At 39.3% G+C, this 25517-nt stretch overlaps 1 protein-coding gene across 1 annotated transcript; it reads left to right on the top strand.

The window, feature by feature from the left end:
* Nucleotides 1-304: 304 nt before the first annotated feature.
* Nucleotides 305-25408, top strand: itprid1 (ITPR interacting domain containing 1). The gene is made up of 17 exons (XM_079805574.1): nt 305-640; nt 1601-1780; nt 2121-2169; nt 2367-2404; nt 4807-4863; nt 10214-10262; nt 11105-11179; nt 11278-11480; nt 13213-13691; nt 13764-13824; nt 14619-14743; nt 17958-18869; nt 23228-23355; nt 23448-23559; nt 24557-24838; nt 24939-24990; nt 25163-25408. The coding sequence occupies exons 2-16, from the start codon at nt 1663-1665 to the stop codon at nt 24984-24986; spliced, it is 2736 nt and encodes a 911-aa protein (XP_079661700.1). The 5' UTR covers nt 305-640; nt 1601-1662; the 3' UTR covers nt 24987-24990; nt 25163-25408.
* Nucleotides 25409-25517: the final 109 nt, after the last annotated feature.

Raw genomic sequence — 25517 nt, 5'->3', positions numbered from 1 at the left:
CATTTAACAAAACGCTTATGCAGATAAATACAAAGAAATATATAAAACAATTAAAATAGGCTACAGTGAAATTCGGGCATTTTAAGAGTGAATTGTCTAAATATGTTTAGGCCTATATGCATACAGGCTAAACAGAACGTAAAATATATAAATTTGCACTTTAAATTCGAGCCTAACCTAACAATATTTTAAAGAAACAGGCAACATAAATATTTATAATATAATCACTCTTGGATTGTTTTGTATGCAAACTCCTCCTCACACAATTACAGGTATAGAGTGTTCATATCAGTACTGTGAAATTGCACAAACTTCCTTCGAACAGGTTAGGCAACAACTATCATGTTTCTGCATGCAGGCAGTTGTCAAAAGCTCAATTCCTCTTTCAGGCTTGCATGCGAATAATTCTTCTGGATGAAGGCATAGCGCGATACGACCGCGCGTTCACACGTCGCCTTTGTACTTCTGGTTGTTTTCCTTGGACTTTATTTGCATACGCGTTCTGCTTTTTTTCCTCTTTACGCGGATCAAATTAGAACCGTGTTTCTGTTTTTAGCTCGGGTTGATATAGAGATAAGAAATATTAAAGCAGGCGTTCTGTGGCAGGTGCTCAGTTCGGATCTGCTCCGCTATAGCGCAGGTGAGTGAGTGTTTCTGTGGTCATTCTGTGGTGGATCACATGTTTTTATATTTTGCTAACTTTGCTGATCATATGATTGTTCAAAAATAATATTAGTTCCAACATAGGAGCTCATTTTCACCTGTGTTTTGGGGTTCATTTGACATGCAGATATAGCCTAGTTTATTGGTTGTTTCACGAAATCGTGTTTGTGTTTATTTATTAATTTGTCTTACTTTTTTGTTACGATGATTTCATTATATAGAACAATGTATAAAAAGCTTAGACAATAGTTATTTTATTCACTAAGAACGGTTTGCGCGCAAAGCTTTTGATATTTAGGGCTAATTATTGGGGTCCTGTTCCTCGAGATCAACCTTCCAGCAAATTTCAGCTCCAAACCTAATCAAACACACCTGAACCAGATAAATACGAGCTTCAGGAACAGCTGATGATTACAGACAGCTGTGTGGGTAGTGCCTCAGGAACAGTATTAGGCACCTGTCATATCAGGATTGAAAGGGAAAGTTAAACATGAAATATTGATATTAGTATATATTTATATAATCTGTCTATCAAGCTTTTTGAACCCTCAAAACAAGTGTTTATTACATATAGGCTATCCGATATATATACTGAAAAACCTGATTTATTCACCTCAAACAAAACTGAATCAGTTTCAGGGGTTCTCATAAGTTACATAAACCTGCAACCTTGTGTTAGATCAAATTACATCAAATTTGATGTTTTCATTGGGCAATGGCCTTGTGGATTAGGAAAATTTCACAGTGCTCAGAGACAAACAGGTATTTAGGAAAAGTACTGTTTTTGTTTGTGTTGTTTTAGACTAGTTGTACTACATACAAAGGTAGCCTAATATGGATATATAAATATGAAATGCTTGTTTTTTTTTATGTTCATTCCCACCTTTTTTTTTCTGACTGTCATCATCTTGGAGTGAAACACATTTCTATCTTTTAGTGTTTGCCCAGAGAAGATGAGCTCATGGTGAGGTGTTTGTTTTATTGAATGGAGTGGACCTCATGCCCACAGCGATGTCTACCAGCAAATCTGCAGCTAGAAGAGCTATTCTACAGACCTCCAGGGTTAGATGGAAGACGGATAAATGTGAGATCGTTCCGATAATCAGTTCTGACACCGGTAAGTAGGCTACTTGAGATGTTTGTTTGTTGGATGCTGTGCTGCTGAATGGTGGTTCATGCAGTTAGCTGTAATGTAAACGTTGATGTTCTCTTGATAATCGGTGTGTTTGTGTTGGTCAAATCGTATTTCCATGGATCATCCAGGCCTCAGAAATCCTGCTCACTTCACAGAAAATGCAAAGCAGTGCAGTGAACGCCCATGCAACCCTGCAGCTCTGTGTGACATGGGCTCATCCAGACCTCAGATCTACTTTTTTTCCCCTGTTTTTTTAAGCAAACTGAACAGTAAAGATGCAAGGTGAACGTTTTAACGACTGGCTCCTCTTTGTTTCGAACAGGGAAGTGTGACGAAGACAGCGTAGAGCACTGGCTCACGACAATCTCAGAGTAAGAGCCGAATCTCACAAGTGTTCATTTCTCTTTCATTGTGGCTTTTATTTGGGGATAAATCCTTTCTCAAAGGGTTTCAGCTGTTCCATTGTGCTGTCTATTATAATTTGAATTTCTTCCCACATTATATATTTTTTTAAAGCATTTCCTTCTAGTGATATGGTCACTAATACAGCTTGACTTCCTTGTTTAAGGGACGACACGAGACAAGAGGTTGTCCTGGAGACGGCAGGTAAGATTACGTGAATTTATTTTTTTTTGGAGATTGCCATGGTGTCATGTTGTTATTATTTTACTTTATATATGAATATATATTATACTTGTATATAAATACATGCTATATTTAAATGTTTTATTATATTATTAATATTATAAAAAATCATACATTTATTATCATCACAATAAAGTGACTTAGAAGCTAAGGGATAAAATGCAACATTGGAGAGTATTTTGGTGTATTATTTTTGCTTTAAAGGCACATTATTTAAGATTTTCGGATTTTAACTGTTATATATTTTGTTGACTTGTGTACTTGCATTATCCCAGATGTTTCCAAGAATGTTTAAATCCAGAGAAATAAGCTATTTTTACCAGGACACGGATCGTGTCCATGCGTTGCCCATCAATGACATCATACCCGCGTTACCCTCGATTTCTGAAACTGTTTGGATAGGCTACATTCATCGCCTAGTCTTATTGTTTAAATCTCGTTTTATTGATTTACCACAAGTACCATGTTTTATCATGACTAATATTGATCTAGCTTACTGCAGTGTGCAACAAGTGTCTTATAGAGTAATGTTTGTACATCATTTTAAACACACTCAAATAGTGTTGTCAAAAGTACTGACCGCAATACCAAATCGGGACTGAAATGTAAAAAAATTGACTCTTTGAGCGCTATTGAGCTTTAATCGTAAACACCTCTGACTGGCCATTGTGCTTGCGCGTTCATCAGATGTACCTGTGATTTGCTACACTGATCAACACACGGCAGCGTTTGAAAGTGTTTTGAAAGTGGGAGAGTTTAAAAACAAAAGCAGGCGTCGACCAGCGGACCGGTAGGCTGATAGACGCATGCATTCAAATGCTCCCGTGTGTATGAAGCGTCATTGATGTATATTTACAGCATGTTTGTGAAGCGCTGATCGCTGTAGCCAATCACAGACATATTTGATGAGCGTGTGAGCACAATAGCCAGTCAGAGGTGTTTACGATTCTGCTCAACAGCGCTTAAAACGTCACATTTTTTAAATGTCAGTACCGATTTGGTATCGCGGTCGGTGCTTTTGACAACACTACACTCAAATATATATAATATGATAAAACCAAGCGGCAACCTCCCGCAGTTTCTCTTGAAGCCAATACGGAAGTGACTTAAACTGCAATTCATCGACTGGCCACTAGGGCTGCAGAAGGGAGCAGAATCTCATTGAGCCCCATGTTAAAATGCCCAACTTTACAGCAGAAAAAAACATGTTTACAGCCTGGTACAAATTGTGGTTTTGGTCTATATGGCTAATCTTGCCCTTCATGACAACTGTGAGGGGGGTGAATTTTTTTTAACTCATTCGTTTACATTATATAAAGCATTAAAGTTCTGCATAATTAAGGGCGTGGCCACTTTGAGTGACAGGTGGATTGCCACTCAAAGTGGCCACTGCTGTCTGTTAGTCATCGCGTCACTTCAGCTCCGCCCACGTCCCGCCCATTTTCTGTTATCCGGGAGTGACGCGCGCTGACAAGATGGCGACGGCCAGCTCGTCCCTACTTTACGCTTCAGAACCGCTCATTAGAATCCTATGGGTGACGTCACGGACAATACGTCCATATTTTTTACAGTCTATGGATAAAACGGCACTGCGTTACCCCACATACGAAAGACAGGAAGATGAGGAAATGGCGACTGTGGCATAATAAAAGTTCCACTGCTCTCCAGCCATGTGTTACGCTTGTCTCTCATTAGCAATCGCTTCAGCGGCCACGTTGCACTCCCACAACACTAACGTTAATAATCTCATCCATGAATATGATCTCTGCCCGAGTCCCGTCCCCATTCTTTTCCACCGGCTGAGAGGTGAAGACGACATCTCCCATGAATCCGCGCTCAATCTCGGCGTCGTCAAGCTAAGCCTTTGTTTTGAATAGGCGACCTCTAGCGTCGAAAAACGAATATATGAAAAAAATATGGAATGTTGCAATGTTGAGAGAACGCTTCTTAAAAGTGAAATGATTTCAGTAAATCCAGTGATCAAATGCTGTGTGGGTGGGTCTCAATAAAAAGGTAACTGTAGTCTGATAGTTTCTGTTTATTTCAATTTAGTAGACTGTCTGATAAATGTGTTCAGATCAGTGTATCAGAGCGATCTTGTGAATGAACATTTAACCCTGGAGCTCTAAACGTTCAGTCTGTTGTGCTGGATATATCATTAACATACTGATATGATTCACAATGATTCAATTATCTTTTATCGTCATTTATCTGTGGTGGCTGACAGTGTGTGCTAGATTAAATGGGTTTGCAGGTCAGCTGATCTACTGACCCAACTGACCTGAGGGTGTGACTTGTTTTTCCCTCGCTTTTGTAAGCTCTGTAAATACTTTATCGTAAAAAAAATATTGCTTTGCTTTCAGTGAAGCCTATAAGGAGACATGAGAGCGGAGAAGATGATCTGGCACTGGGAGTGGAAGGTAAGCATTCCCTGTTTTGTTTTGCTCGGATCAGTTAAACTATATTCTGATATAGGAGTGAGTGACACTGTTTGACGTCAAGGTTTGAGAGCATACGGTGGCATATGGGTTTGTGCGTCGATGTCTTGGAATACATTGAACTATTCAGAAGGCCTGGATTTTAAACATGGCAAACCTCTCCATACTTTCAAACACAAACACTGGCAGAGAGTGAGACAATCCAGTGCCTGTTGTCTCCTGCTTCAGGGGAAACTTCACCTGCTGCTGCATAGTTTCCAGTTGCACGGAAAAGATAAGGAGTAGATAAAGCAGGGAAAGACGTGATCTTTACTTTAACATGATTTAAGCAAGTACGACACGTTCATGGATCAACATCCATGAAGGTCCGGGAAGAAAACCAGCCAACTAGATCAACTAATCCTATCAGATTTTAGAGTTAACTTGTAGGGGCTTAAAAAATATCCTTATCAACCAATAGGTTCCTTTGATTTTAAAGTTGGTTATGGTTAAGGGAAATATTCTAAGATCAAGATATTAATGCAGAAAACGTAACCCATGATTTACTTGAGGTTGTTGTGTTCCAATCTCACTCCCAAGGCGTCAAAATCTGAAGACGCTAAAGGTACCCCTAGGCGTCATTTTTCGACGTGCAGGGTACTCTATTGTTTTTACGAGAAACCTTTGCCATCATGCACAGACATGTTGGGCATGGAAACGTTATCGTCATGATGAAATTATATACTGGGTTATGATTTTGCCATTATGACATGTTGGAGTGTGATTCTCAATTTAATCAGCCAGTATAATTTATTTACATTTATTTTATTTATGCTATTTAGACACGTTTGAACATGCAACCCAACCCCATCCCATACCTAAACCTACCCATGTGTGTATTATATATGATATGATATACAGGATATAACAGGTAGGTATGACTGCATGCACAATTTATTCATAAAGTACTACAAATATTCCAAGTGTTCCAAGGCCAAACGATTGATTTGTGTGAAGAAAATCCCCAAAAGCGGTCAGCGTCTCCATCCACCGAAGATCATGCATGCATTCAAATTTCAAAAATTGTCGCCCGAAGAAACGTTACTTATTTGCTAGTGAAATTGCATTGGCTCTCGTATGTCTTGTGACCAATTGCGTCATTACGTCAGCTTTGATTGTAAAATGGCTCTTGTGTGTCTCGTGACTGATTGTGTCATGCTCAAGAGTCGGGTGTATCATTTGAATGAGATATGACTGACTGAGTGTGTGCGTGTGGTCATGGAGCGGCGGGATCATCATTTCAGCGATTAAAACATTAAGATCAACTGTTCTTTATATGAAGATATCGTATGACTTCAGAAGACTTGGAATGCAACATGGGTTAATACTTACTGTTTTTGCAATAAATACCTGTGATTGTACTTTTATTTGCCTGTTACGTGTTTTATATTGTTTAGAAGTAGGTAGGTTTAGGGTAGGAGTGGGGTTAGTTGCTCCAAAATATAAAAGTAGCCTATAAATATTCATAAAATCATGTCTGCTTTTACAAATGCAAAGAATTAAATGTGCCTTGATCTGACGCATTGGGTAAACAACTGAAATAATTGGAGTACCCGGCATGTCGATATAGTGGCGCCAAGGTACCTTTAGCGTCTTCATTGTGATGCGGAAAGCACTTGACCATGCTTCAGATTTTGACGCTTTGGGAGTGAGAATGGGCTGCAATATTGTAGTGTTTTTGTTTACTTGCTATTCTGAAAACATAACTCTTTATGGTACAGCGTTGCCATATGGCAACAATTAATTTCTACTAATTTCCTTGTATTCAGAAAAAAATACAATAAATTGCACTATGGCAATTAAAATGGCAGGCCTTACGGTAGCCAATTATGTGCTGTTTTTAAGTCAAATGACATTTGAATGTTCCTCCAAAACTCTCTTTCCCGCTGTCACCCTCGAACAGAAGAAACCCGTTGAAGTGCTCCAGAAATTTCACAAATCAACTTTGTCTAACATAGTTTTACTGTAAATTGAGAAAATATCAATGTTTCCATATGACAACGCTCTACAACTATGGAAAAATATGTTGCCATATGGCAATGCTGTACCACAGTGGAATTGCAGTAATTTCCCCATTGGGATTTTTTTTTTTAATAGATAGTAGCATCAACATGATTGCAGTTATTTATTTATTTATTTAAAGTGTTTATTGTACTATAGTTGTGTTTATGCATAAGTATCAAATTATTTATTTTCAGAAAATGAATACAGCAATATTTTGCGGAAAGGGCAATAGGAAGAGGGCAGAGTTAGCTCTTCCATGTAATGAGGATGAGTTAGCCAAATTATAGGGATACATTGATAGGAATCTACTTATTTTTGGTTTCCATGAGTCCCAATTATATAGTTTTATAGATGTACTACTTTTTTGACCATTTTTCATTGTGGTACACATGGCAACAATACATTCCGTCCTGTACCTTCCATTAAACGGTTACGAAACCAAAGCACCTCATTCACTAGAATGGAAGTGTCTGACAGCACAACTGACAGAACATGAACAATAAATAGGAGGCAAGCAACTATTCCTGAAAAAATGACATAAACAACAACAGACAAGAGTCAAGACACTCCCTACAAAGTGACCCTGTAGTCAATAATTTGTATCCCTTAAAACTTATCTTTGATCACCACAATTTCATATTTAAACGTTTTTTTCTTTGATGAAAATGTCTTCATGCCTTAAAATAGCTTGAATGCAACTCTACACCCCCTAGGCCTAATTTACTATGCGAGGTTCTATTAATATGCAAATTAGCCCCGCCTCCGCTCACTCGCACCAGCTCAGAGATCCACTCGTTGATGATCACACATTGACACAAAGGTTGTTTGACGTCAGAAACAGCGAGTTTTTGAGACTGTCTTTGGTTCACTGCAGTTTTAAGGAGAAAATACTCCGCAATAGTGTTGACTTATGAATTTACACATGGTTTGTCTTAAAGCATTTTAAAAGCACCACATAGACATATAAACAATATTAAAATCTTGATTTTCACCACAGGGGGTCTTTTTAAGTTTAGTTAGGACATTTACATTAAAGGGTTAGTTCACCCAAAAATGAAAATTCTGTCATTAATTACTCACCCTCATGTCGTTGGACACCCGTAAGACCTCCGTTCATATTCGGAACACAAATGAAGATATTTTAGTTGAAAGCTGATGGCTGAGAAAGGCTTCACACAGGCCTCCATTGGCATTCAGTACATTGACACTTCCAAGATCCATGAAAGGCACTTAAAACGTCGTTACAAAGTCTATCTCACCACAGTGGCTCTACAATAATCATACAATGCGACGACAATAGTTTTTGTGCGCAAAAAAAAATCAAAATAACACCTTTATCCAACTTGTTCTCGACTTCCGTGTATGCCTCCACGACGCATGCGCGAGAATATGACGCAGATCCGGCGTTCGGACATATGACCCAGAAGTGATTTGTTTACGAGCAGAGGAAGACGCGCGTGTCTAAGCTGTTGGATTCTACATTGATCGTGCTTTAGGTCTCGGCGTAGTTCTCAAAATGGGGCTTAAGTGTGTATTTCATCGATTCCCGAACACCGGCGCTACGTCATATTCTCGCGCTACGTCATATTCTCGCGCATGCGTCGTGGAGGCACACACGGAAGTCGAGAACAAGTTGGATAAAGGTGTTATTTTGATTTTTTTTTGCGCACAAAAACTATTGTCGTCGCATTGTATGATTATTGTAGAGCCACTGTGGTGAGATAGACTTTGTAACGACGTTTTAAGTGCCTTTCATGGATCTTGGAAGTGTCAATGTACTGAATGCCAATGGAGGCCTGTGTGAAGCCTTTCTCAGCCATCAGCTTTCAACTAAAATATCTTCATTTGTGTTCCGAATATGAACGGAGGTCTTACGGGTGTCCAACGACATGAGGGTGAGTAATTAATGACAGAATTTTCATTTTTGGGTGAACTAACCCTTTAAGTAGTTGTAGAATACTACTACATTACGTTAAGTAGAATACTATTCATAAATTAATGGCAACAATTTGCATGGCTATTTTTAAGACCTATACGGACACTGATGATAAACACACAATGAGTTGTTTGGTCAGCTCAAGTTAAACCTCTTTAAATTTTCCTTTCACTTTAGGCACCAGAGGCTGTTACAGAAACATCCTTTATGAAGTCTTGAGTTAAGCTCTGACATGTTCTGACATTCTGTAAATCGCAGATAAGATTCTAGAGGTAGTACTGAGAAAATACTTTTCCAAAGAAAAGTTTTGAATCTTTATTGTTCACTCGCATGGAAATGTATCTTTAGCCCAAACAGGGCAGAATAATACTATAAATAAAGTCAAGTACAGTAGGATACACTCTAAAAAAAAGGCTCGTAATCATAGGGGAACCTTTTTTAGTGCTATATAGCACCAATTTTGGTGCTTCAGTGGTTCTTCAGCGGTTCTTCAGAGGTGCTATATAGCACCTTAGTCAAAGAACCGGTGAAGAACCTCTGAAGAACCTCTGAAGAACCACTGAAGCACCAAAATTGGTGCTATATAGCACTAAAAAAGGTTCCCCTATGATTACGAGCCAAGAACCATTTTTGGTGCAATATAGAACCTTTTTTTTTTAGAGTGTACAGTGACTGACAATATAAAATACATCAGCAATAGCATGCAATAAACTGGAATCCCAAATGCGTTTGTTTGCTTGCTTGCCAGACATTCCTCATATCTGTTAACATTTCTGAAAGTCCATATTCACGTCGACCCCCTATAATTGTTTTCTTTCTGCTCAGTGTGCGGTCTCTCTTCAGGCTTCTGTCTTTCTTCTTAGAGTGCTGTTTTCTGTCCTGAGTTCTGTCTTCCTTTTCAGGGTCACTTTGTAGGGAGTGTCTTGAATTGTCTGTTGTTGGTGTCATTATTTTTCAGGAATAGTTGCTTGCCTTCTATGAATTTCTTGTTCATGTTCTGTCAGTTGTGCTGTCAGACACTCCCATTCTAGTGAATGAGGTGCTTTGGTTTCGTAACACAGTTGCAATGGAAGGTACAGGATGGAATGTATTGTTGCTCTTCAGAATACGTAGAGATTAAACAAAGATGCTGGTTTAGGAAATAAGTTGGGCACTTTGGATCCAGGTCCTCTGCTAAGAAGACATCAGTGTGCTCCTGACAACATGCCAAAGTCTTCAGTTTATGAGAAGACAAGAACATCAAAACAATGAAGGATACTGACCTAATATAGTTACTGTCAAGCAGTCTGGAGGTGTGTAATTGAAAACGCAGATGTTTTCCATCTTTAAATGTTTGTTCTGTGTTTGATGCAGCATCTTTATATGGCAAACGTTCTCTCAGGGCTGTACAGGACATTTTGAGGTAAGAACACATTTAATATTCACTGTTTTTTATGTAGCACTTTCATTTGTAACTTGAATAACTGACCTTTTGACAAATCTGGATCTGGCAGATATGATAAGCTGATAGTAATTTTCATGTTGTGGGCGATATTAGAATCTATTATACTAATACTATTTTGTTTAAATAAATCAAAACTAAATACAATTGTTTTCACAAAATGGTACAGTATGAAAAATGGATATTCATTTTGAGATTTGCTAAAGATTACATTTAGCAGTTATTAAATTATTCATGTGTTTATACGTTTAATCGATCTAAACGTAAGAATAGAGGAAATGCGTAATTCAATATCCAATATGGTACTGATATATTGTGTATTTCTAGGTGTACATACATTGTCTTATCAGTTTCAGAACATTGTATTAAAATTTATAAAGAATTTAGAACTGTCATCTATCCACTGTTCATTTGCTGTATGTGTTACACCAATGTGTGGGAAATGGCCTGAAGTGGTACATTTGTTCAATGTATATGTGTTCGTATATACTATATTTCAAACAGAGTACTTTGTAAGTGTGTGTATATGTGCGTGATGTAGGCTTGTTCAGGCACCCGCCAGAAACCTTAGTCATATTTCCCATGCAAATGCTCATTTGTTGATATGCCACCACATGGGCTGCTGGGCTGGTTTGCATGAGGTGGAATGTCACTGATGGTGCAATGAGGCAAGAGAAGAGCGATTTCGACCGGAAATGGGTGAAACCAAGGAAAGAATGAAAAAGGGTTTGGATGTATAGGAAGGGCTGGTCAGCAGTGTTTGCTTTCTTTACTTGACGTTTACTGATGTCATCCACGCACAGGTCATCTCTAGATACTCCTGCTCTGACCAGGTGGAACAGTTTTGCATCGACTGTCTCCATACCATCTGAAGTCAGGTCAGAACTCCTCAACCCCCTTCCCCACCTGTCAATCATTCACTTTAGGACTTTGGTTTGTTGATATTCATGCTAATGTTGTTGGGGTTTTTTTGTAGTGTAATGGACGTGTTGAACGTAATGCAGGATGACCCTGAAGAACTGTTGCTAGATTTGGGTTTTGGCACTGAGGAGCCCGACATCACAGGGAGAATCCCGTCCCGATTCATCAATTACCAGTCCAGCGCTCGTGGCATCAGCTATCAGCTCTTTCTGGAAGCTCAGCAGAACCGAATGGATGTCGAAAATGAGGATGTCAGGAGTGAGCATGTTTCCTCAAGTTCACACACAAATGAATTTAGTTATTTGCTCAACCTCATGTGGTTCCAAACCCATATGACTTTCTTTCTTCTGTGGAACTCTGAATAATATCCTGGCCACTTCCTGGGGCTGTTGAGCTCCAGAATGACAAAACAAAGCATCACAAAAGTAGTCTATATGACTTTTTGCCACTTTTTGCCATATTCAAAGTCTTCTGAAGTCATACATTAGTTTTGTTTGAGAGCTTAAAATACTATTCTTTTAGAAGTCTTATAGAATATAGTGCATAAGCTAGACCACTTTTTAAATTATGCTTTTATGGTGCTTTTAAATCCTTTTGAAGCTTGAAAACCTCCAGTTCTCATTCATTGTAGAATCTGGCAAAAAACCATGGCAAAAAATTAATTAATAATTCTATAGAAGAAATAAAGTCTTGCATATATTTTTTATTTTAGTGTGAATTAACCTTTTAAAGGGGTCATGAATTGAGAAATCAACTTTTCATTGAGCTTTTGATAAAAGTTCATAGTAATATAAGAAAATCCTGTACGTTTCAGAGCTGAAAACGTCCTTGTTAGTCAAAGAAAAGCTTTTATAGACACCAGGCCCAACAAATGATCGTTTTCAGAATATGTCACACCTTGACGTCATTGTGTGGTGAAGCACCGCCTCAACAGAAGAAGAACAACGCCTGATACTGTAGCCCCGCCCACCGACTCGTGCCTGAGATGATGATATAGGCCTACATAGAGCTAAACCGCATCGAACATTTAAGGAATAAACATACCACATAAGCTATATTATGAATGCATGGATGAACTTTATTTTTAATGAATGTCCAGCTCACGTGGGGAAGACATCTTAAATAGTGAAATAACATTCCTTTCTTGATGTGCGTGTTCGTGTGTGTGTGTATGGTTCACGGTTATATTCACTGATCGGGCGGGCCAAGTAATAAAAAAATAACAATCCAATCAATCATGGGTGGATGAGAGAAATCATTGTGTTTGTTTGATAAAGACATTTTGCGAGCCCTGTGGGCGATTTCATTCCGGTTGCCATTTCTCCACACGCTTTCAAAACAATTCCCACATGTACTGACAGGGGAGCAGAAGCTCATTAAATATGCATATCTTATCCAATCCTAGCCATGGCCGTTTACTTCCAAGTCTTCAGTGCGGCATGCCCATAAAAACCAAGTGTTTCTCAAGAGAGCCTCAAAACCAGGCCAGAAAATAGCTTAATACTTAATAATTATGTTTTTGAATGTAAAAACCATGTGAATGTCATAAGTTGACCTCAGACAACAGTATAAAAAAAATTTAAAAGCCAGTTCATGACCCCTTTGTGGATATGAAGAACATATTTAAGTCTCAAAAATAAAATTTGGAGAAGAAGCTTTTCAATGCACAAAATAACTGCCAAAGGGTTAAGATTATGAAATGTTCTACTAAGGAAACAAATGGTTCTTTTAAGAACTGTTCAATGAAAGGCTCCTTGGCGAACCAAAATGGTGGTTCTTTGGTATCACTGCAAAAAAACCCTTTTGAAACCTTTATTTTAAAGAATGCACAGGTATTTAGGAGGTTGAATGTGGTTTAAATATAACGTGTGAAACAACAGCAAAAATAAAAGTGACACTCATTTCCTGTGCAGCTGCAATATGTTGACAGTCTGATGAGCAGAGTTTTATGCAAGTCAAGAATCTTGAAACTCTATCTCTCTTCCTCCAGATAGGTTCAGACAGCTCGAGGTTCTTCAGCAGGTCACCACAACGTTCACCTCTCTGGTTGGTGCCAATGCTCAGGATGCGGACACATCTAAAGCTTCCCAGATGTCTGCAGAAGCACGGGAGAGGAGAAAACGCATGGCCATGATTCTGCGTAGAGTCTCCAAAAAGAGCCTCAGCCAAGCACAAACGTTAAAGAACCAGCATGTGCTCCCTTCCGTGACCACCTCAGCCCCAGCCGGCCCAGAATCCACTGGCACACCAAAAGCAGATAAAAGGATCCCTTCAAAACGCACAAGGATGTCAGACAACAGCTATCTCTTCCCTCTAGAAGAGGAGCAGAGTGTTAATTCAGAGGTAGCTGAGCCAGTTCTAAACAGCCCGATGGCAAGAGGAACATCAGACCTTCTGAAACTCGATTTTGTCCCGTCTTTAACTGAGGGAAGTCTGCAACGACCTGTTGAATCTTTCGAGCTGGAAGAGGTGAAGTATTAAGTCGGCAGTGATATCCCCTTCCGCATTGTTCCCTTTCTAATGTTGATTACTTTTTTTCAGATCCAGAGTTTTGATGAAGGAAGCATTCCTGGGAGCTGCAATGGCCCAGCAGATCCTGGAGGTGCATGTATTTCTTTTTTAAAAACCCTACAAATGCAAAGTAACATGCTCACAACCATTTAGAACACTTAAGCAACCACATAGCAATGCCCTGCTAACCACCGCGGAATAGCAGGGCCGAGTTTTGTACAGACTTACACCAGGGGGGTATTCCGGAAAGCAGGTTATGTGCCATACCTGGGTATGTTTGAGAGTAAGCAAGCAGATAACTTTAACTTATGTAAGTTGCCATAGTGTCTGTTTCCATGGTGACTAGTCGATTTGTCGCTCTATTGAGACTGTCTGTCTTGTGTGTTCATGGTTAACATATTCTGGGTTGGCTGAACTTACTCCCAAATGCGTTTTTGGAACCAGCATACCTCGAGTAAGCAAGGTTTGGGTTAATCAACTGAGAGTTCAGGGTATATGTGACGGTAAGTTAACCTTGCTTTCTGGAATACCCCCCTGTACTACTTCAGAAAAGATCAAATTTATACTTATTTGTTTTTAAATAAACAAACTTTTATTAGACATGTTCCTTTACTTCTTGAAAAGCTAAAGTTTTTAAAGCCACTGTGGATTCAAATAATTTCCATGGAACAATTTCCATTTCTGATATTATGCAAATGACTCATAAGATTGTTCCGTCATTTTCATGTGTGCATCAGGCTACATGCTGTACAGCTGAGGTAATGTTTGCCTTACCACGGTGCTGTGGAAAATGAACATGTTTGTTTAGTCTGATCAAGAGGTTTTAGTGTTCTTCTGAATGCTTGTTGTATGTGGCACATGCTAATGGCTCTTGGCTCCATGTAGGTGAACGAATCGGGTCTTGTGTGATGAGAACAAACAGTTGTCAGTCTGACAGCAGTGGCTTCCTAGAGGAGCCCTTCATACCTGCGCTGTCCCAGCAGAACAACCCTGGACCAGAGCTCATGAAGGTAAGACAGCTCTTTCTTTCTTTCTTTACATACTGCAGATGGTTCAAGCACCTGTATTAATGGTGCCATCCAGTAGTTTTTATCTGCCATTATATTGCTTGAGACTTTGAGTTAAGTCTTGAGCTTGAAAACAAAGAACGGAAGCCAAATATATTTATTTATTACTCCGTTCAAAGATTACATGTGAAATAACTGTAGTTACTGTAATAATAATAATAATAATAATAATAAATGCAGTCTTGGTGAGCATATAAGAGACTTCTTTCACAAACTTTTAAATGGTAGTGTAATTCCATTTCATATGCAGCAGCTTTACCCAGTAAAAGTACAGCTCTGGAAAAAATTGAGACAACTTAACATTGAGAAATCAATGTATGTGTGTATATATACACACACAGTATATCACCACTTTTTCCATAACAACTCGGGTGCTGATACTTTTTTTTATTTTTTGTACTTGCAGATACAGAGTACCGATACCTGTATTTTCATTGCATTTGTAATAAAAAAAAAAATATTGGTCAGAGAAACCAAAAGAATTTAAATCAAACTAGTTGGTTGACATTTCCTTCAGTTATTTTTATGCCTGTTAAAATGTGTTGTAGGAACTACTTTTACTTTCACTGTTCATATTCTAGCTCTATTTTATCTTTTAATTTAATAGCACAGTGAATTTTAGAGCTGCTCCAGCAGGGATATTCTGATATTCTGTCTTTTGTTGTTAGATTAACATTGAGGACAAAGACAGCAGGTTTATTAGGCTGCTGTCACTTTAAGAGCTGTATGTTGAGAACGGGCAACACATTTCTATCTGGATACTTAATGCTGCGTTCACACCAAACGCGAATAGAGCGTCTGGCGCGAGTGATTTCAATGTTAAGTCAATGGAAAGGCGCGTTGACGCGCGTCTGGAGGTCCCGCGGCGTGGAAGGCGCGTTTTGCGCGGCGCGAAGGATGCGAATCCGCCTCATTCTTGCGTCCAGTTCGCGCGAATTGGATGCGAATTGAGCGTCTTGCGCGATACGCGCGTTACATGCGAATGGTGCTGTTGTGCACGCGTTTGAAGCGAATTCGCGTCTGACGCCCGAGTTGAAAAATTTGAACTTTGGCGTCAATTCGTGCCGCGTTAACCAATCAGGAGCCTGCTCGCTGCGGTCACGTGGTAAAGTGACGTGATGAGAATCCCTGCATAATTTAAAAATACTAGTAGTGTGTCAAAAAATGTAGTTTTAAGACTTTTTCAGGTGAGAATGTAGATGTTTAAAGCTCAAATCTGTGGTTTAATTATAAAGAGAGCGCATATTTAAAAAAAAAAAGGAGTTGTGAGATCCAGGTGATCACCGGGCAATCAACGGCCGATCTTTGCACTCATGAATCTATAATTTGTTGTCTGCCAAATCGTTTTGACTGAGGGCAAAGAGAAGTTTCATAACTTTATATTTTAAGGATATTTAAACATACATGCAGTGAAGATAATGTAGGAGTTGCCTGGACCACATTTGTGTGGCTATTAATGCTTAATATATATTTTTTATGAAAATGAAAAGAGGCAGAGTGGTGTTTTATGACATATTTCTCCTGGAGTGCCTTGAACGTGCGTCAATTTCGCTTCCAGCGCTCGATTTCTACGCGTGTCCAATTCGCTGCGGACACGCGAATGCATTCAAAATGTTTGCGCGTGAAACTAGACGCGGTAGACGCAATTTTGACGCTCAATTCGCGTTTGGTGTGAACGCAGCATAAGATCAGTCGTGGGCCCTGTGTCTCACCTGGTTGCCCATTGTATCACCTTTACACGTGTTTTCTTTTCAACGGTTTACCTTCACTTTAGACATAACCGACTATGTTTCACAAGGATACTTGCCTACTGGGCATTTTGACTTAATTTTGTGTGAATTTCTCTGTTCAAGCACAAAACATGAAAGAGCACTTGATTTAATAGGCTATTTTATAGGCACACTGTCTAAAGGCGGGTGTACACTGTGCGAGTTTGGACACCCGGGAGGTTTTGAGATGCTGCACACGTCACGAGTCAAAAAATCTGATAATCGCGTCAAAGCAGCTGGTACACGACTGTACTGCACAGTGAGCTGGCGGAAATCGCGAGAGCTTTCGCGCTGAACACAGAAACCGGAGCCTTCAATGTTGCTTCGGATAGAAAAAAAGAGAGACAAAAAAACATTTGTGTGCAAATGATTTGTTTAAAAGCAGAGAACAGCAGTCATTCCTTTCAACAGAAACAACTAGAAAGAGAGTGACACAGAAAGTGTGTGTGACCGTGTATGCGCACCGTGTATAGTTGCAGCCTCTGAGCTATAGCCTAATAATACTTATCGATCTAGCCTTTGTGACATGGTTGTGTATGATATGGCAATAGGGGACAGCTTATACGCTGGTGAAATTTGGGCCGACTCCCTGAATTTTTTTTTAACGCGTTTAAAAATTATTGGGAGATCAGGAGGTGCTCGTAACATACTCGGCTCGTCTTGCACACACTGTGAGCCACGACCATACAAGCATCCACTATTTCCACACGATTTCTCCCAAGTGAAAAAAAAAAAAACGTCTGCAAGCTCGTACGACAGCAAAAATCACACCGTGTACGCCCGGCTTAAAAGGTAGTTTTTCTGGGCACTCGCTTCAGATGTTTGCGCAATGTTCAGCAATCAAGAGCATGAAACAGAAGTGCCCCCCCCCCCCACACACAATTTTACTTTCTTTGCTATCGTCATTTCCAGCCAAGCTACAAACTTACCAGCGATGTCTGTGTGAAAGGCATCAATCCACTTTGTGTTTCGCTTATCACCTCACGCACAGCAGCTATGTAGGCGTAAATCTTTAATTTGTTTAAAATTATATTAATATGATACATTTACTTCATAGACATCCTTCTCTGCTATATTAATTCTACTCTTGGTTTGCTCTGTTGTCTGTGTTTCTTTGTCTCAAGCACTGTACTGTACACGCTGCGTGGTGTCGAAGCACTTTAATGAGTATGAATACACAAGCGCGGTATCGGGCCAGATACTGGTATCGGTGCATCCTTTATATTGTTACACCTGAAATCCCAAAATAATAATAAATGTCTGATTTACAAAAACCTTAGCTCTCTCATTAACAAATTATATGATTATATGCTATATTATATTATAATAATAATTATATTATTATATTATATTATATTATATTATATTGCTCTTTCTGCTTTTTGCAGATGCTGAATGCATTATCACAAGATGGCACAGAAGGCCAACAGAAGAGATCAGAACAGGGAGAGGCGGAGGATCCCCCCACATATGAACCGAACTCTGAGATGCAGTCGAGCCAAAAACACTCACCTACGACACACTCTGGAAAAACTGTTTTGGGAACTGCAGAATCTGGAAATATGTTTGAGTCAGACTCAGGAGAATTGAAGAAAATAATTACTGAAAAGGAAAACTCTTTGTCATCAGATATTGGTAAAGTCAGCAATAATAGTGTTTACACTCTAACATACTTTGTTCAAATGGATCCTGTTGGTTATCAGACTGAAAATCGTGACAGACCGCAAAGATCAGAAAGTCCAGGCCGACGTGTTTATAGGGAAGGCATGTCTTTGTTTGAGGAACTGAAATCTGCTGAGACAAACTCATGCTTGTCTCCTACTGATCTGACGACAGATGTTATGGAAAATAAGGTGGACAGCTTTACAAATCATCTCGAGCGAGAACCGGCCTTGGATCTGATGCAGGAATTTCCGGCCTCTACCCAGGGCAAAACTGTGAGCTCTGATGCTGCCTCTGGACACAATTCCCCCACTGCACTTAAACTTAGGAGAGAATCTTTCTCCAGGAGGTCCTGGTCTGACGGTGTCACAGATAATGACTCGGGTACAGCACAGACACCCACCACACACACGCCATTCACATCTGTGGACACATGTACTCCTCACTTGTGGAACTCTGCCGATTTGGGACGTTTCCGCACACGGTCGATATCTCTGGACACGGGACTGTCGTATGAGGATGAGGATCATAAATTGCTGGGTGCATTGTGGGCAGGGGAGCAGCGATGTTTCCACTGTGGGTCTCAAATCAACTACGGCTGGGCAAAACCTCAAACTGCGATGTCCTCCAGTCTGCCTGTAAGTAGAAGTTGCTCTACAAATGATAATTATCCAACACTATGACAGACAGGTTTGTGAAATTCCCATTATGCTGTATATTGTACTTTTTGTATTTTTATTTAATGATTAGGAATGCACAATATACACCGATCAGCCATAACATTATGAGAGGTGAAGTGAATTAAACTGATTATTTCTTCATCATGGCACCTGTTAGTGGGTGGGATATATTAGGCAGCAAGTAAACATTTTGTCCTGTTGATTGTGTTAGAAGCAGGAAAAATGGGCAAGTATAAGGATTTGAGCGAGTTTGACAAGGGCCAAATTGTGATCATGGTTAGACAACTGGGTCAGAGCATCTCCAAAACCTCAGCTCTTGTGGGGTTTTCCCGGTCTGCATGAAGTAACAGTGGTGAACCGGCGACAGGGTCATGGGCGGCCAAGGCTCACTGATGCACGTGGGGAGCGAAGGCTGGCCCATGTGGTCCGATCAAAAAGACAAGCTACTGTAGCTCAAATTGTTCAAGGAGTTAATGCTGGTTCTGATAGAAACGTGTCAGAATACACAGTGCATCGCAGTGTGTTGCGTATGGGGCTGCATAGCCGCAGACCAGTCAGGGTGCCCATGCTGAAAGCGCCAACAGTGGGCACGTGAGCATCAGAACTGGACCATGGAGCAATGGACGAAGGTGGTCTGGTCTGATGAATCATGTTTTCTTTTCCATCATGTGGATGGGCGTGTGCGTCGCTTACCTGGAGAACACATGACACCAGGATGCACTGTGGGAAGAAGACAAGCTAAATGTACTTACTGTAGGGTTAGGTTTAGTTGTATGTAATTATACATAATTTATAGTTATTACTATAGTAAATACTAGTGATGGTAAAAATGAAGCTTTGCGAAGCACCGAGGCTTTGTATCGTAAAAAGGTTAACTACTCGAAGCTTTTCAACACGGTGCACACTAATGACATCTTGTGGTCAAAGGGTGGAAAAAGCTGCCTTTGCATCCCAGCCATTTTGGACCGTTTCATATAATTTGTTCTATGAAAACCGTATAAAGCAAAAAAATATATAAATCTATAAAAATAAGTCTCACATGTCATTGTACTTGCGTAATGTATGAATACACTTGTGAAAAAAGCAAAATAAAAGATCATTCTAGAATGAAGTGCCTGTGAACCGGGAATTAATACAAAATGAACATGCACAAAACTACATATTTAAATGTTTAATTGTAATTTCGTATTATGATTTATTCTTATCAAATAAGCGAATGACACTTGAAACGGTGCAAGAGGTTTGCGTTATTTGAATCGGAATACGAAGCAATCAAGTGGTTGTGTGTGAAAATGAAGCTTCGGGCGTCACACATCATGTGGTTATGGCAAAACGAATCATGCTCCGGTACAGTGCTTCACTGTGAGATGTTTCATTTTTTTTAAACAAGCTTCGAAGCCTCGGTGTTGAACGCAACGGCAACCTCCCGCAGTTTCTCTTGAAGCCAATACGGAAGGGACTTAAACTGCAATTTATCGACTGGCCCCAGAAGGGAGCAGAATCTCTTTGAGCCCCATGTTAAAATGCCCAACTTTACAGCAGAAAAAAACATGTTCACAGCCTGGTACAAATTGTGGTTTTGGTCTATACGGCTAATTTTGCCCTTCATGACAACTGTGAGGGGGTGCATTTTTTTTTTATAACTCATTCGTTTACATTATATAAAGCCTTAAAGTTTTGCATAATTAAGGGCGTGGCCACTTTGAGTGACAGGTGGATTGCCCTTTGTCTGCTGTCTGTTAGTCATCGCGTCACCTCAGCTCCTCCCACGTCCCGCCTCTTTGCCCATTTTCTATTATCTGGGAGTGACGCACTGCCAAGATGGCAACGGCCAGCTCGACCCTACTTTATGCTTCAAAACTGCTCTTCAGATTCCTATGGGTGACGTCACGGACACTACGTCCATATTTTTTACAGTCTATGGTCAAACGTCACATCACTAGTAAATGCATGTAACAAGGACACATTAAAATAAAGTCTTACCAAATTACAATATCAATATTGTTCAATTTGGAATATATAATTGTACAAGCTCATTTTCCCTTTTTTATCATCTAACATAGTTACATTGGCTTTAATTAATCTTTTAAAACACTGTTGGAACCTTTAGAAAAAAAGAATATTCAGTTTTTATACTGTACATTAAAAGTTGTGGTGCCTAAATTAAATTGTAGCATTTATAACCGTTTAATTTATTTAGACAAAATGTTATAAATATTATGCATTTTAATACTGTTCAGCCATAACTGTAAATCATTATTGTATTTTCGGTATCAGCCAGAATTTTGTTCTTTGTGTTCTTATGCATCAATGGGTCTCATTCATGAAAATCATTCTTTAATCATTTAAAGGGGTCATGAACGGGCTTTTTAATTTTTTTTATACTGTTGTCTGAGGTCAACTTATGACGTTCGCATGGTTTTTACATTCAAAAACTTAATTAATAAGTAATAGGCTATTTTATACCCTGGTTTTGAGGCTCTCTCAAGAAACACTGGGTTTTGATGGGCGTGCCGCTCTGAAGATTTGGAAGTAAACACCTACGGCTAGAATTGGATAACAGCTTTGCCAATTTTAATGAGCTTCAGCTCCCCTGTGAGTAGGCTACACAAAGAATTGTTTTGAAAGCCTGTGAGAAACGGCAACCGAAATGATTCATCCCACAGGGCTCACAAAATATCTTTATCAAACAAACACAATGATTTATATCTCATCCACCCGCGATTGATTGGAATTATATATTTTTTTATTACTTGGCCCGCCCAATCGGTGGATATAAGCGTGAACCTTGCATCACTCTCTCTCACACACACACACACACACACACGCACCAAGTACGTTGCAGACTGCATGATCAAAACTTCTGCGATTTTTTGTTTGTTTGTTTTTTTCCTTCAAATATCAAGTCAAGAGAGTGAACGCACATCAAGAAAGGAATGTTATTTCACTATTTAAAATAGCCCGTCTGAAACACACGTAGCCCCAGGACGTCGGGCTTTGTGAGCCCTAGCCCATAATGTTACATGTCCAAGGCTGATCCCGATTCGCAATGAACCAACAACACAAATAAAGGATTCTTCAGCCTTTGACAGCGTGCTAATGTTCAGTTAGACACATACACATAATCAATAGATATCAAACGATCTGTAACAATGCAGTACTATCACATATAAAAACTCACATAAGTGTGGTTAATCTCATTCCCACTCTCTTTAACAACTCTCTTTGTTTACAAACGAATCCAGTGAAATGAAAGAACAAACGCGCAATGTCTTCCCCAAGTGAGCTGGATATTCATTAAAAGTAAAGTTCATCCATGCGTTCATAATCCGAATGAAGCTTATGTGGTATGTTGAGAAATTATATCCGGTTTAGCTCCATGTAGGCCTGTGTCATGTTAGTGGCACAAGTCGTGGGCGGGGCTACAGAATCAGGCGTTGTTCTTCTTCTGTTGAGGCGGTGCTTCACAACACTCTGACATCATAGCCGGGCACATTCTGAGATCGATCGTTTGCTGGGCCTGGTGTCAATAAAAGCTTTTCTTTTAAACCATTTTAACAAAATGTTGCATTTGCCAGTTTTCAAATGTATTTCTGCGTAACCATTTTTGTAATGTTACACAGAAATGTTCTTCTTTTTTTATAAATGAGGCCCATTTGTTTTTAAACGTGGTTCCACCAAGCTCATCCTCATTGATGTTGGAGGAGCTCCTCATTTGATGTATGGAGTTCCATTGGTTCTTTACCACTCTGAGTTTCCTCTGATTTTAAGAACAAATTAAGATTAAACATTTCTATTTTGAGAAACTCTTCAACCCCTTAAACATCTGAGATTAAAAGCTTTGTGCACTGCTTAATGAGGTTCATTTGAATTTGTATAGTTCATTTGCATGTGTAATGGAAAACAGTAGCGAACACTGGCCACTTCAGAATCTTCACAGCATTTAAGTACACACACCAAAACCCATTTCTCACATCCTTGCTTACTCATTTTGAATTATTTTTTTATGTTTTTAATTTTAAGTTAAAGATTTTAAAGTTTTCTTTTATTCTTTTTTCAGTTTTGGGTTTAGTTAATTATAATAACCCTGATTTAAGATGGTTGACCAGTTGGACTACCAGCTGATGGGACTAATGTCAACATGGTAGACCACCTTGATCTTGTTTAACACTGGAGGATCACTTTGGTTAAGATGTGCTGAACATGCTCTAACCCGCTTCTAGCAATAAACCAGCTGTTGCTACCTTTTAAAGACATGTTTTTCCAGGTTATGGAATGTATCGCTCCCAACAATTTCCTCCTCTTTCATTTTCTAGTACTCTCTGGATGAGCTAGAAAACATGATGAAATGTTTGAGGAAGTTTCGAACCGTTCTGACAGAGATTGAAGCAAGAATAGAAGAGGAACAAGTATCCGTGTTCGGATCTCTGTCAGACTCCCACAGGTGAACTTTCCCATCATAATGGATATCGGGCTGATTATTATAGTGTCAATAGGATGTATTTTGCAGTGTTTAAAACTGATTTTGTGCCTCAGGGAGGAAGTGGAAGATGTTTTGAGGCTACGAGCAGCTGTCAAACAGGAAGCTGGGACACTTGAACAGCAGCTGTCCGATCTGGTGCATCACTATGATGATAGTATCAAAATGGTATTAAATCTACTCATGTACACTAAATATTAAATATGGTTTATGGGAAATAACCTAGGGCTTGGGGCAAACACAGAAATGGCCACAGAAATTGACAAAAATGTGACCCTTGCTGGCAAAAGGAGTAGGAATGCGCATGGGATACATTTTGAGCTACAGGCAAAACAAGTGAAAAATTACGATTTTGAAGTTTTCACAAAAATTTGTTCATTAAGGCCTTCTGAAGTTAATCGAATCGTGTGTGTGAGAAAAATATCCATATTTAAAACTTTATTAAGTCAATTATCTAGCTTCCAGCGAATCGCCTTCTGTATTCATCTTACAGAAAAAGTGTAGCGCCTTTCGCAGTTCAAAATGCGCTGGAAGTAACGGCCAGTCACTTCCATTATAAAGCTTGGAAGAGCCAGGATTTATTTTTTAATATAACTCCGTTATATTATATACAACAAAGATGACTTTAAGGTGAGTAAATCATGGGCTAATTTTCATTTTTGGGTGAACTAACCCTTTAATATAGGCTGTCTGTTTCATTATTGTTAATCAAACAATTGTGGTATCATGGAGAAAAAAGTTATATATATATATATATATATATATATATTATCTATAGATATTTGGTGTTGACTTGTGCGGCGTCAAATTTGGTGTTATTTTCAGGGATTTTGAGGTATGGTTGCTAGGTGATTTTGTTTTGGAACCTTCAGAAAACTTTAACCTAGATTTTTCTCAAAATTGACTATGCTGACTCTATCGACTTCAAACAGGTGTGGCTCAGTCATCATTTTTGTCCGATTCAAACAAATCATACATAATTTTGAAGGGTTTTTTAATAGGGAATTTGAAAATTTGCTCATTGCGACTCATTTTGCTAGCATGGGTCACACTATTTTGAATTCATAATTTGAACCCACTTTACCAACTATCATCCTTCAGCAGGGAAATGTATTGAATAGACAACAGAACAGCATTTGTTTTATTCCCTGTATCATGTTTTTAGAAGCTGAATCGGCTCATGGATGAACAGTCTCAGCTGTGCACCCAACTGCGAATTACACCCTCTAATACGCCCCATTCAGAACCCACCTCAACCAGGAGCGTGGCCATTCAATGCTGCCTGCTGCCCGTGACGTCCAGTCCACAGAGATGTGCCCATCATCAATGCACCTGTCATGGGAATCAGCGAGCAGCATGTCAAGATCCACACCGGCTCCCTTGTCGAACCCAGTGGGACGCCGATTGCAAACCAGACAGGCTGGACTTAGTAGCTTTTATTAAAAGTGTAAGAAATCTCTTATACCCTCATCAGAATAATTGGATCTGATAATGTTTAAATGTCTTGTGTGTGTGTGTGTGTGTGACCGTGCACTTTTATCTTTCAGCTGAAAAATTCATTACAACATTCAATCAATAGTAACTCACTGGAATAAGAAGGTTTGCATTATTTTCCGTTTTCTATCTGAAATTATATTTAATGACAATTTTCATTGCTGTAGACATTTTAATGTCTATTAACTGATGAAAGTTTAACTAAAAGACAACATATTTTGTGATCTGAACCTAATTCGATTTTTTTTTTTTATTTCCCCCCTTTGTTTTGTTGTAGTAATGCAGCCGTGAAGTGATGAAGACCTGAAGATTCTTGTCAGTTTTTGCGAGTCACTTATTAAGTGAAGTGCTGACTCTTGAGTTCAGAACTAATAAAGAATTATGTATATAAGCCACTGTCATGTGTCCAGAGGAGTTTATATGTGCACAAACATCTCTTATGTAACACAAGCCTCCTCCCAGTAGCCCTACTTTCTTTCCCTCTCCCTCCTTATCTCTTGTCTGTAATAAACCACTTCACTTCATTGTAGTGCTGCACTGACCGTATAAGGAAACTGCTGCTCTCCTGAAGAACCAGAGCTTCCTTTCTTCTCCAGTGGATGACACAGTGCTGGTTCTCCAGTCAGAACGGA

This window comes from Gobio gobio (genome assembly GCF_949357685.1).
Source record: "Gobio gobio genome assembly, chromosome: 23".
NCBI classification, from domain to species: domain Eukaryota; kingdom Metazoa; phylum Chordata; class Actinopteri; order Cypriniformes; family Gobionidae; genus Gobio; species Gobio gobio.
This window is presented reverse-complemented; position numbering and strand designations above follow the sequence as displayed.

What these genes read in the sequence shown, in the direction of transcription:
- itprid1 (XM_079805574.1), top strand. Translation starts at nt 1,663, where the DNA reads ATGCCCACAGCGATGTCTACCAGCAAATCTGCAGCTAGAAGAGCTATT. An exon ending in TCTGGCACTGGGAGTGGAAG is followed by an intron (nt 4,864 to 10,213) that starts GTAAGCATTCCC and finishes TGTTTGATGCAG; the next exon opens with CATCTTTATATGGCAAACGT. An exon ending in GCTGTACAGGACATTTTGAG is followed by an intron (nt 10,263 to 11,104) that starts GTAAGAACACAT and finishes ATCCACGCACAG; the next exon opens with GTCATCTCTAGATACTCCTG.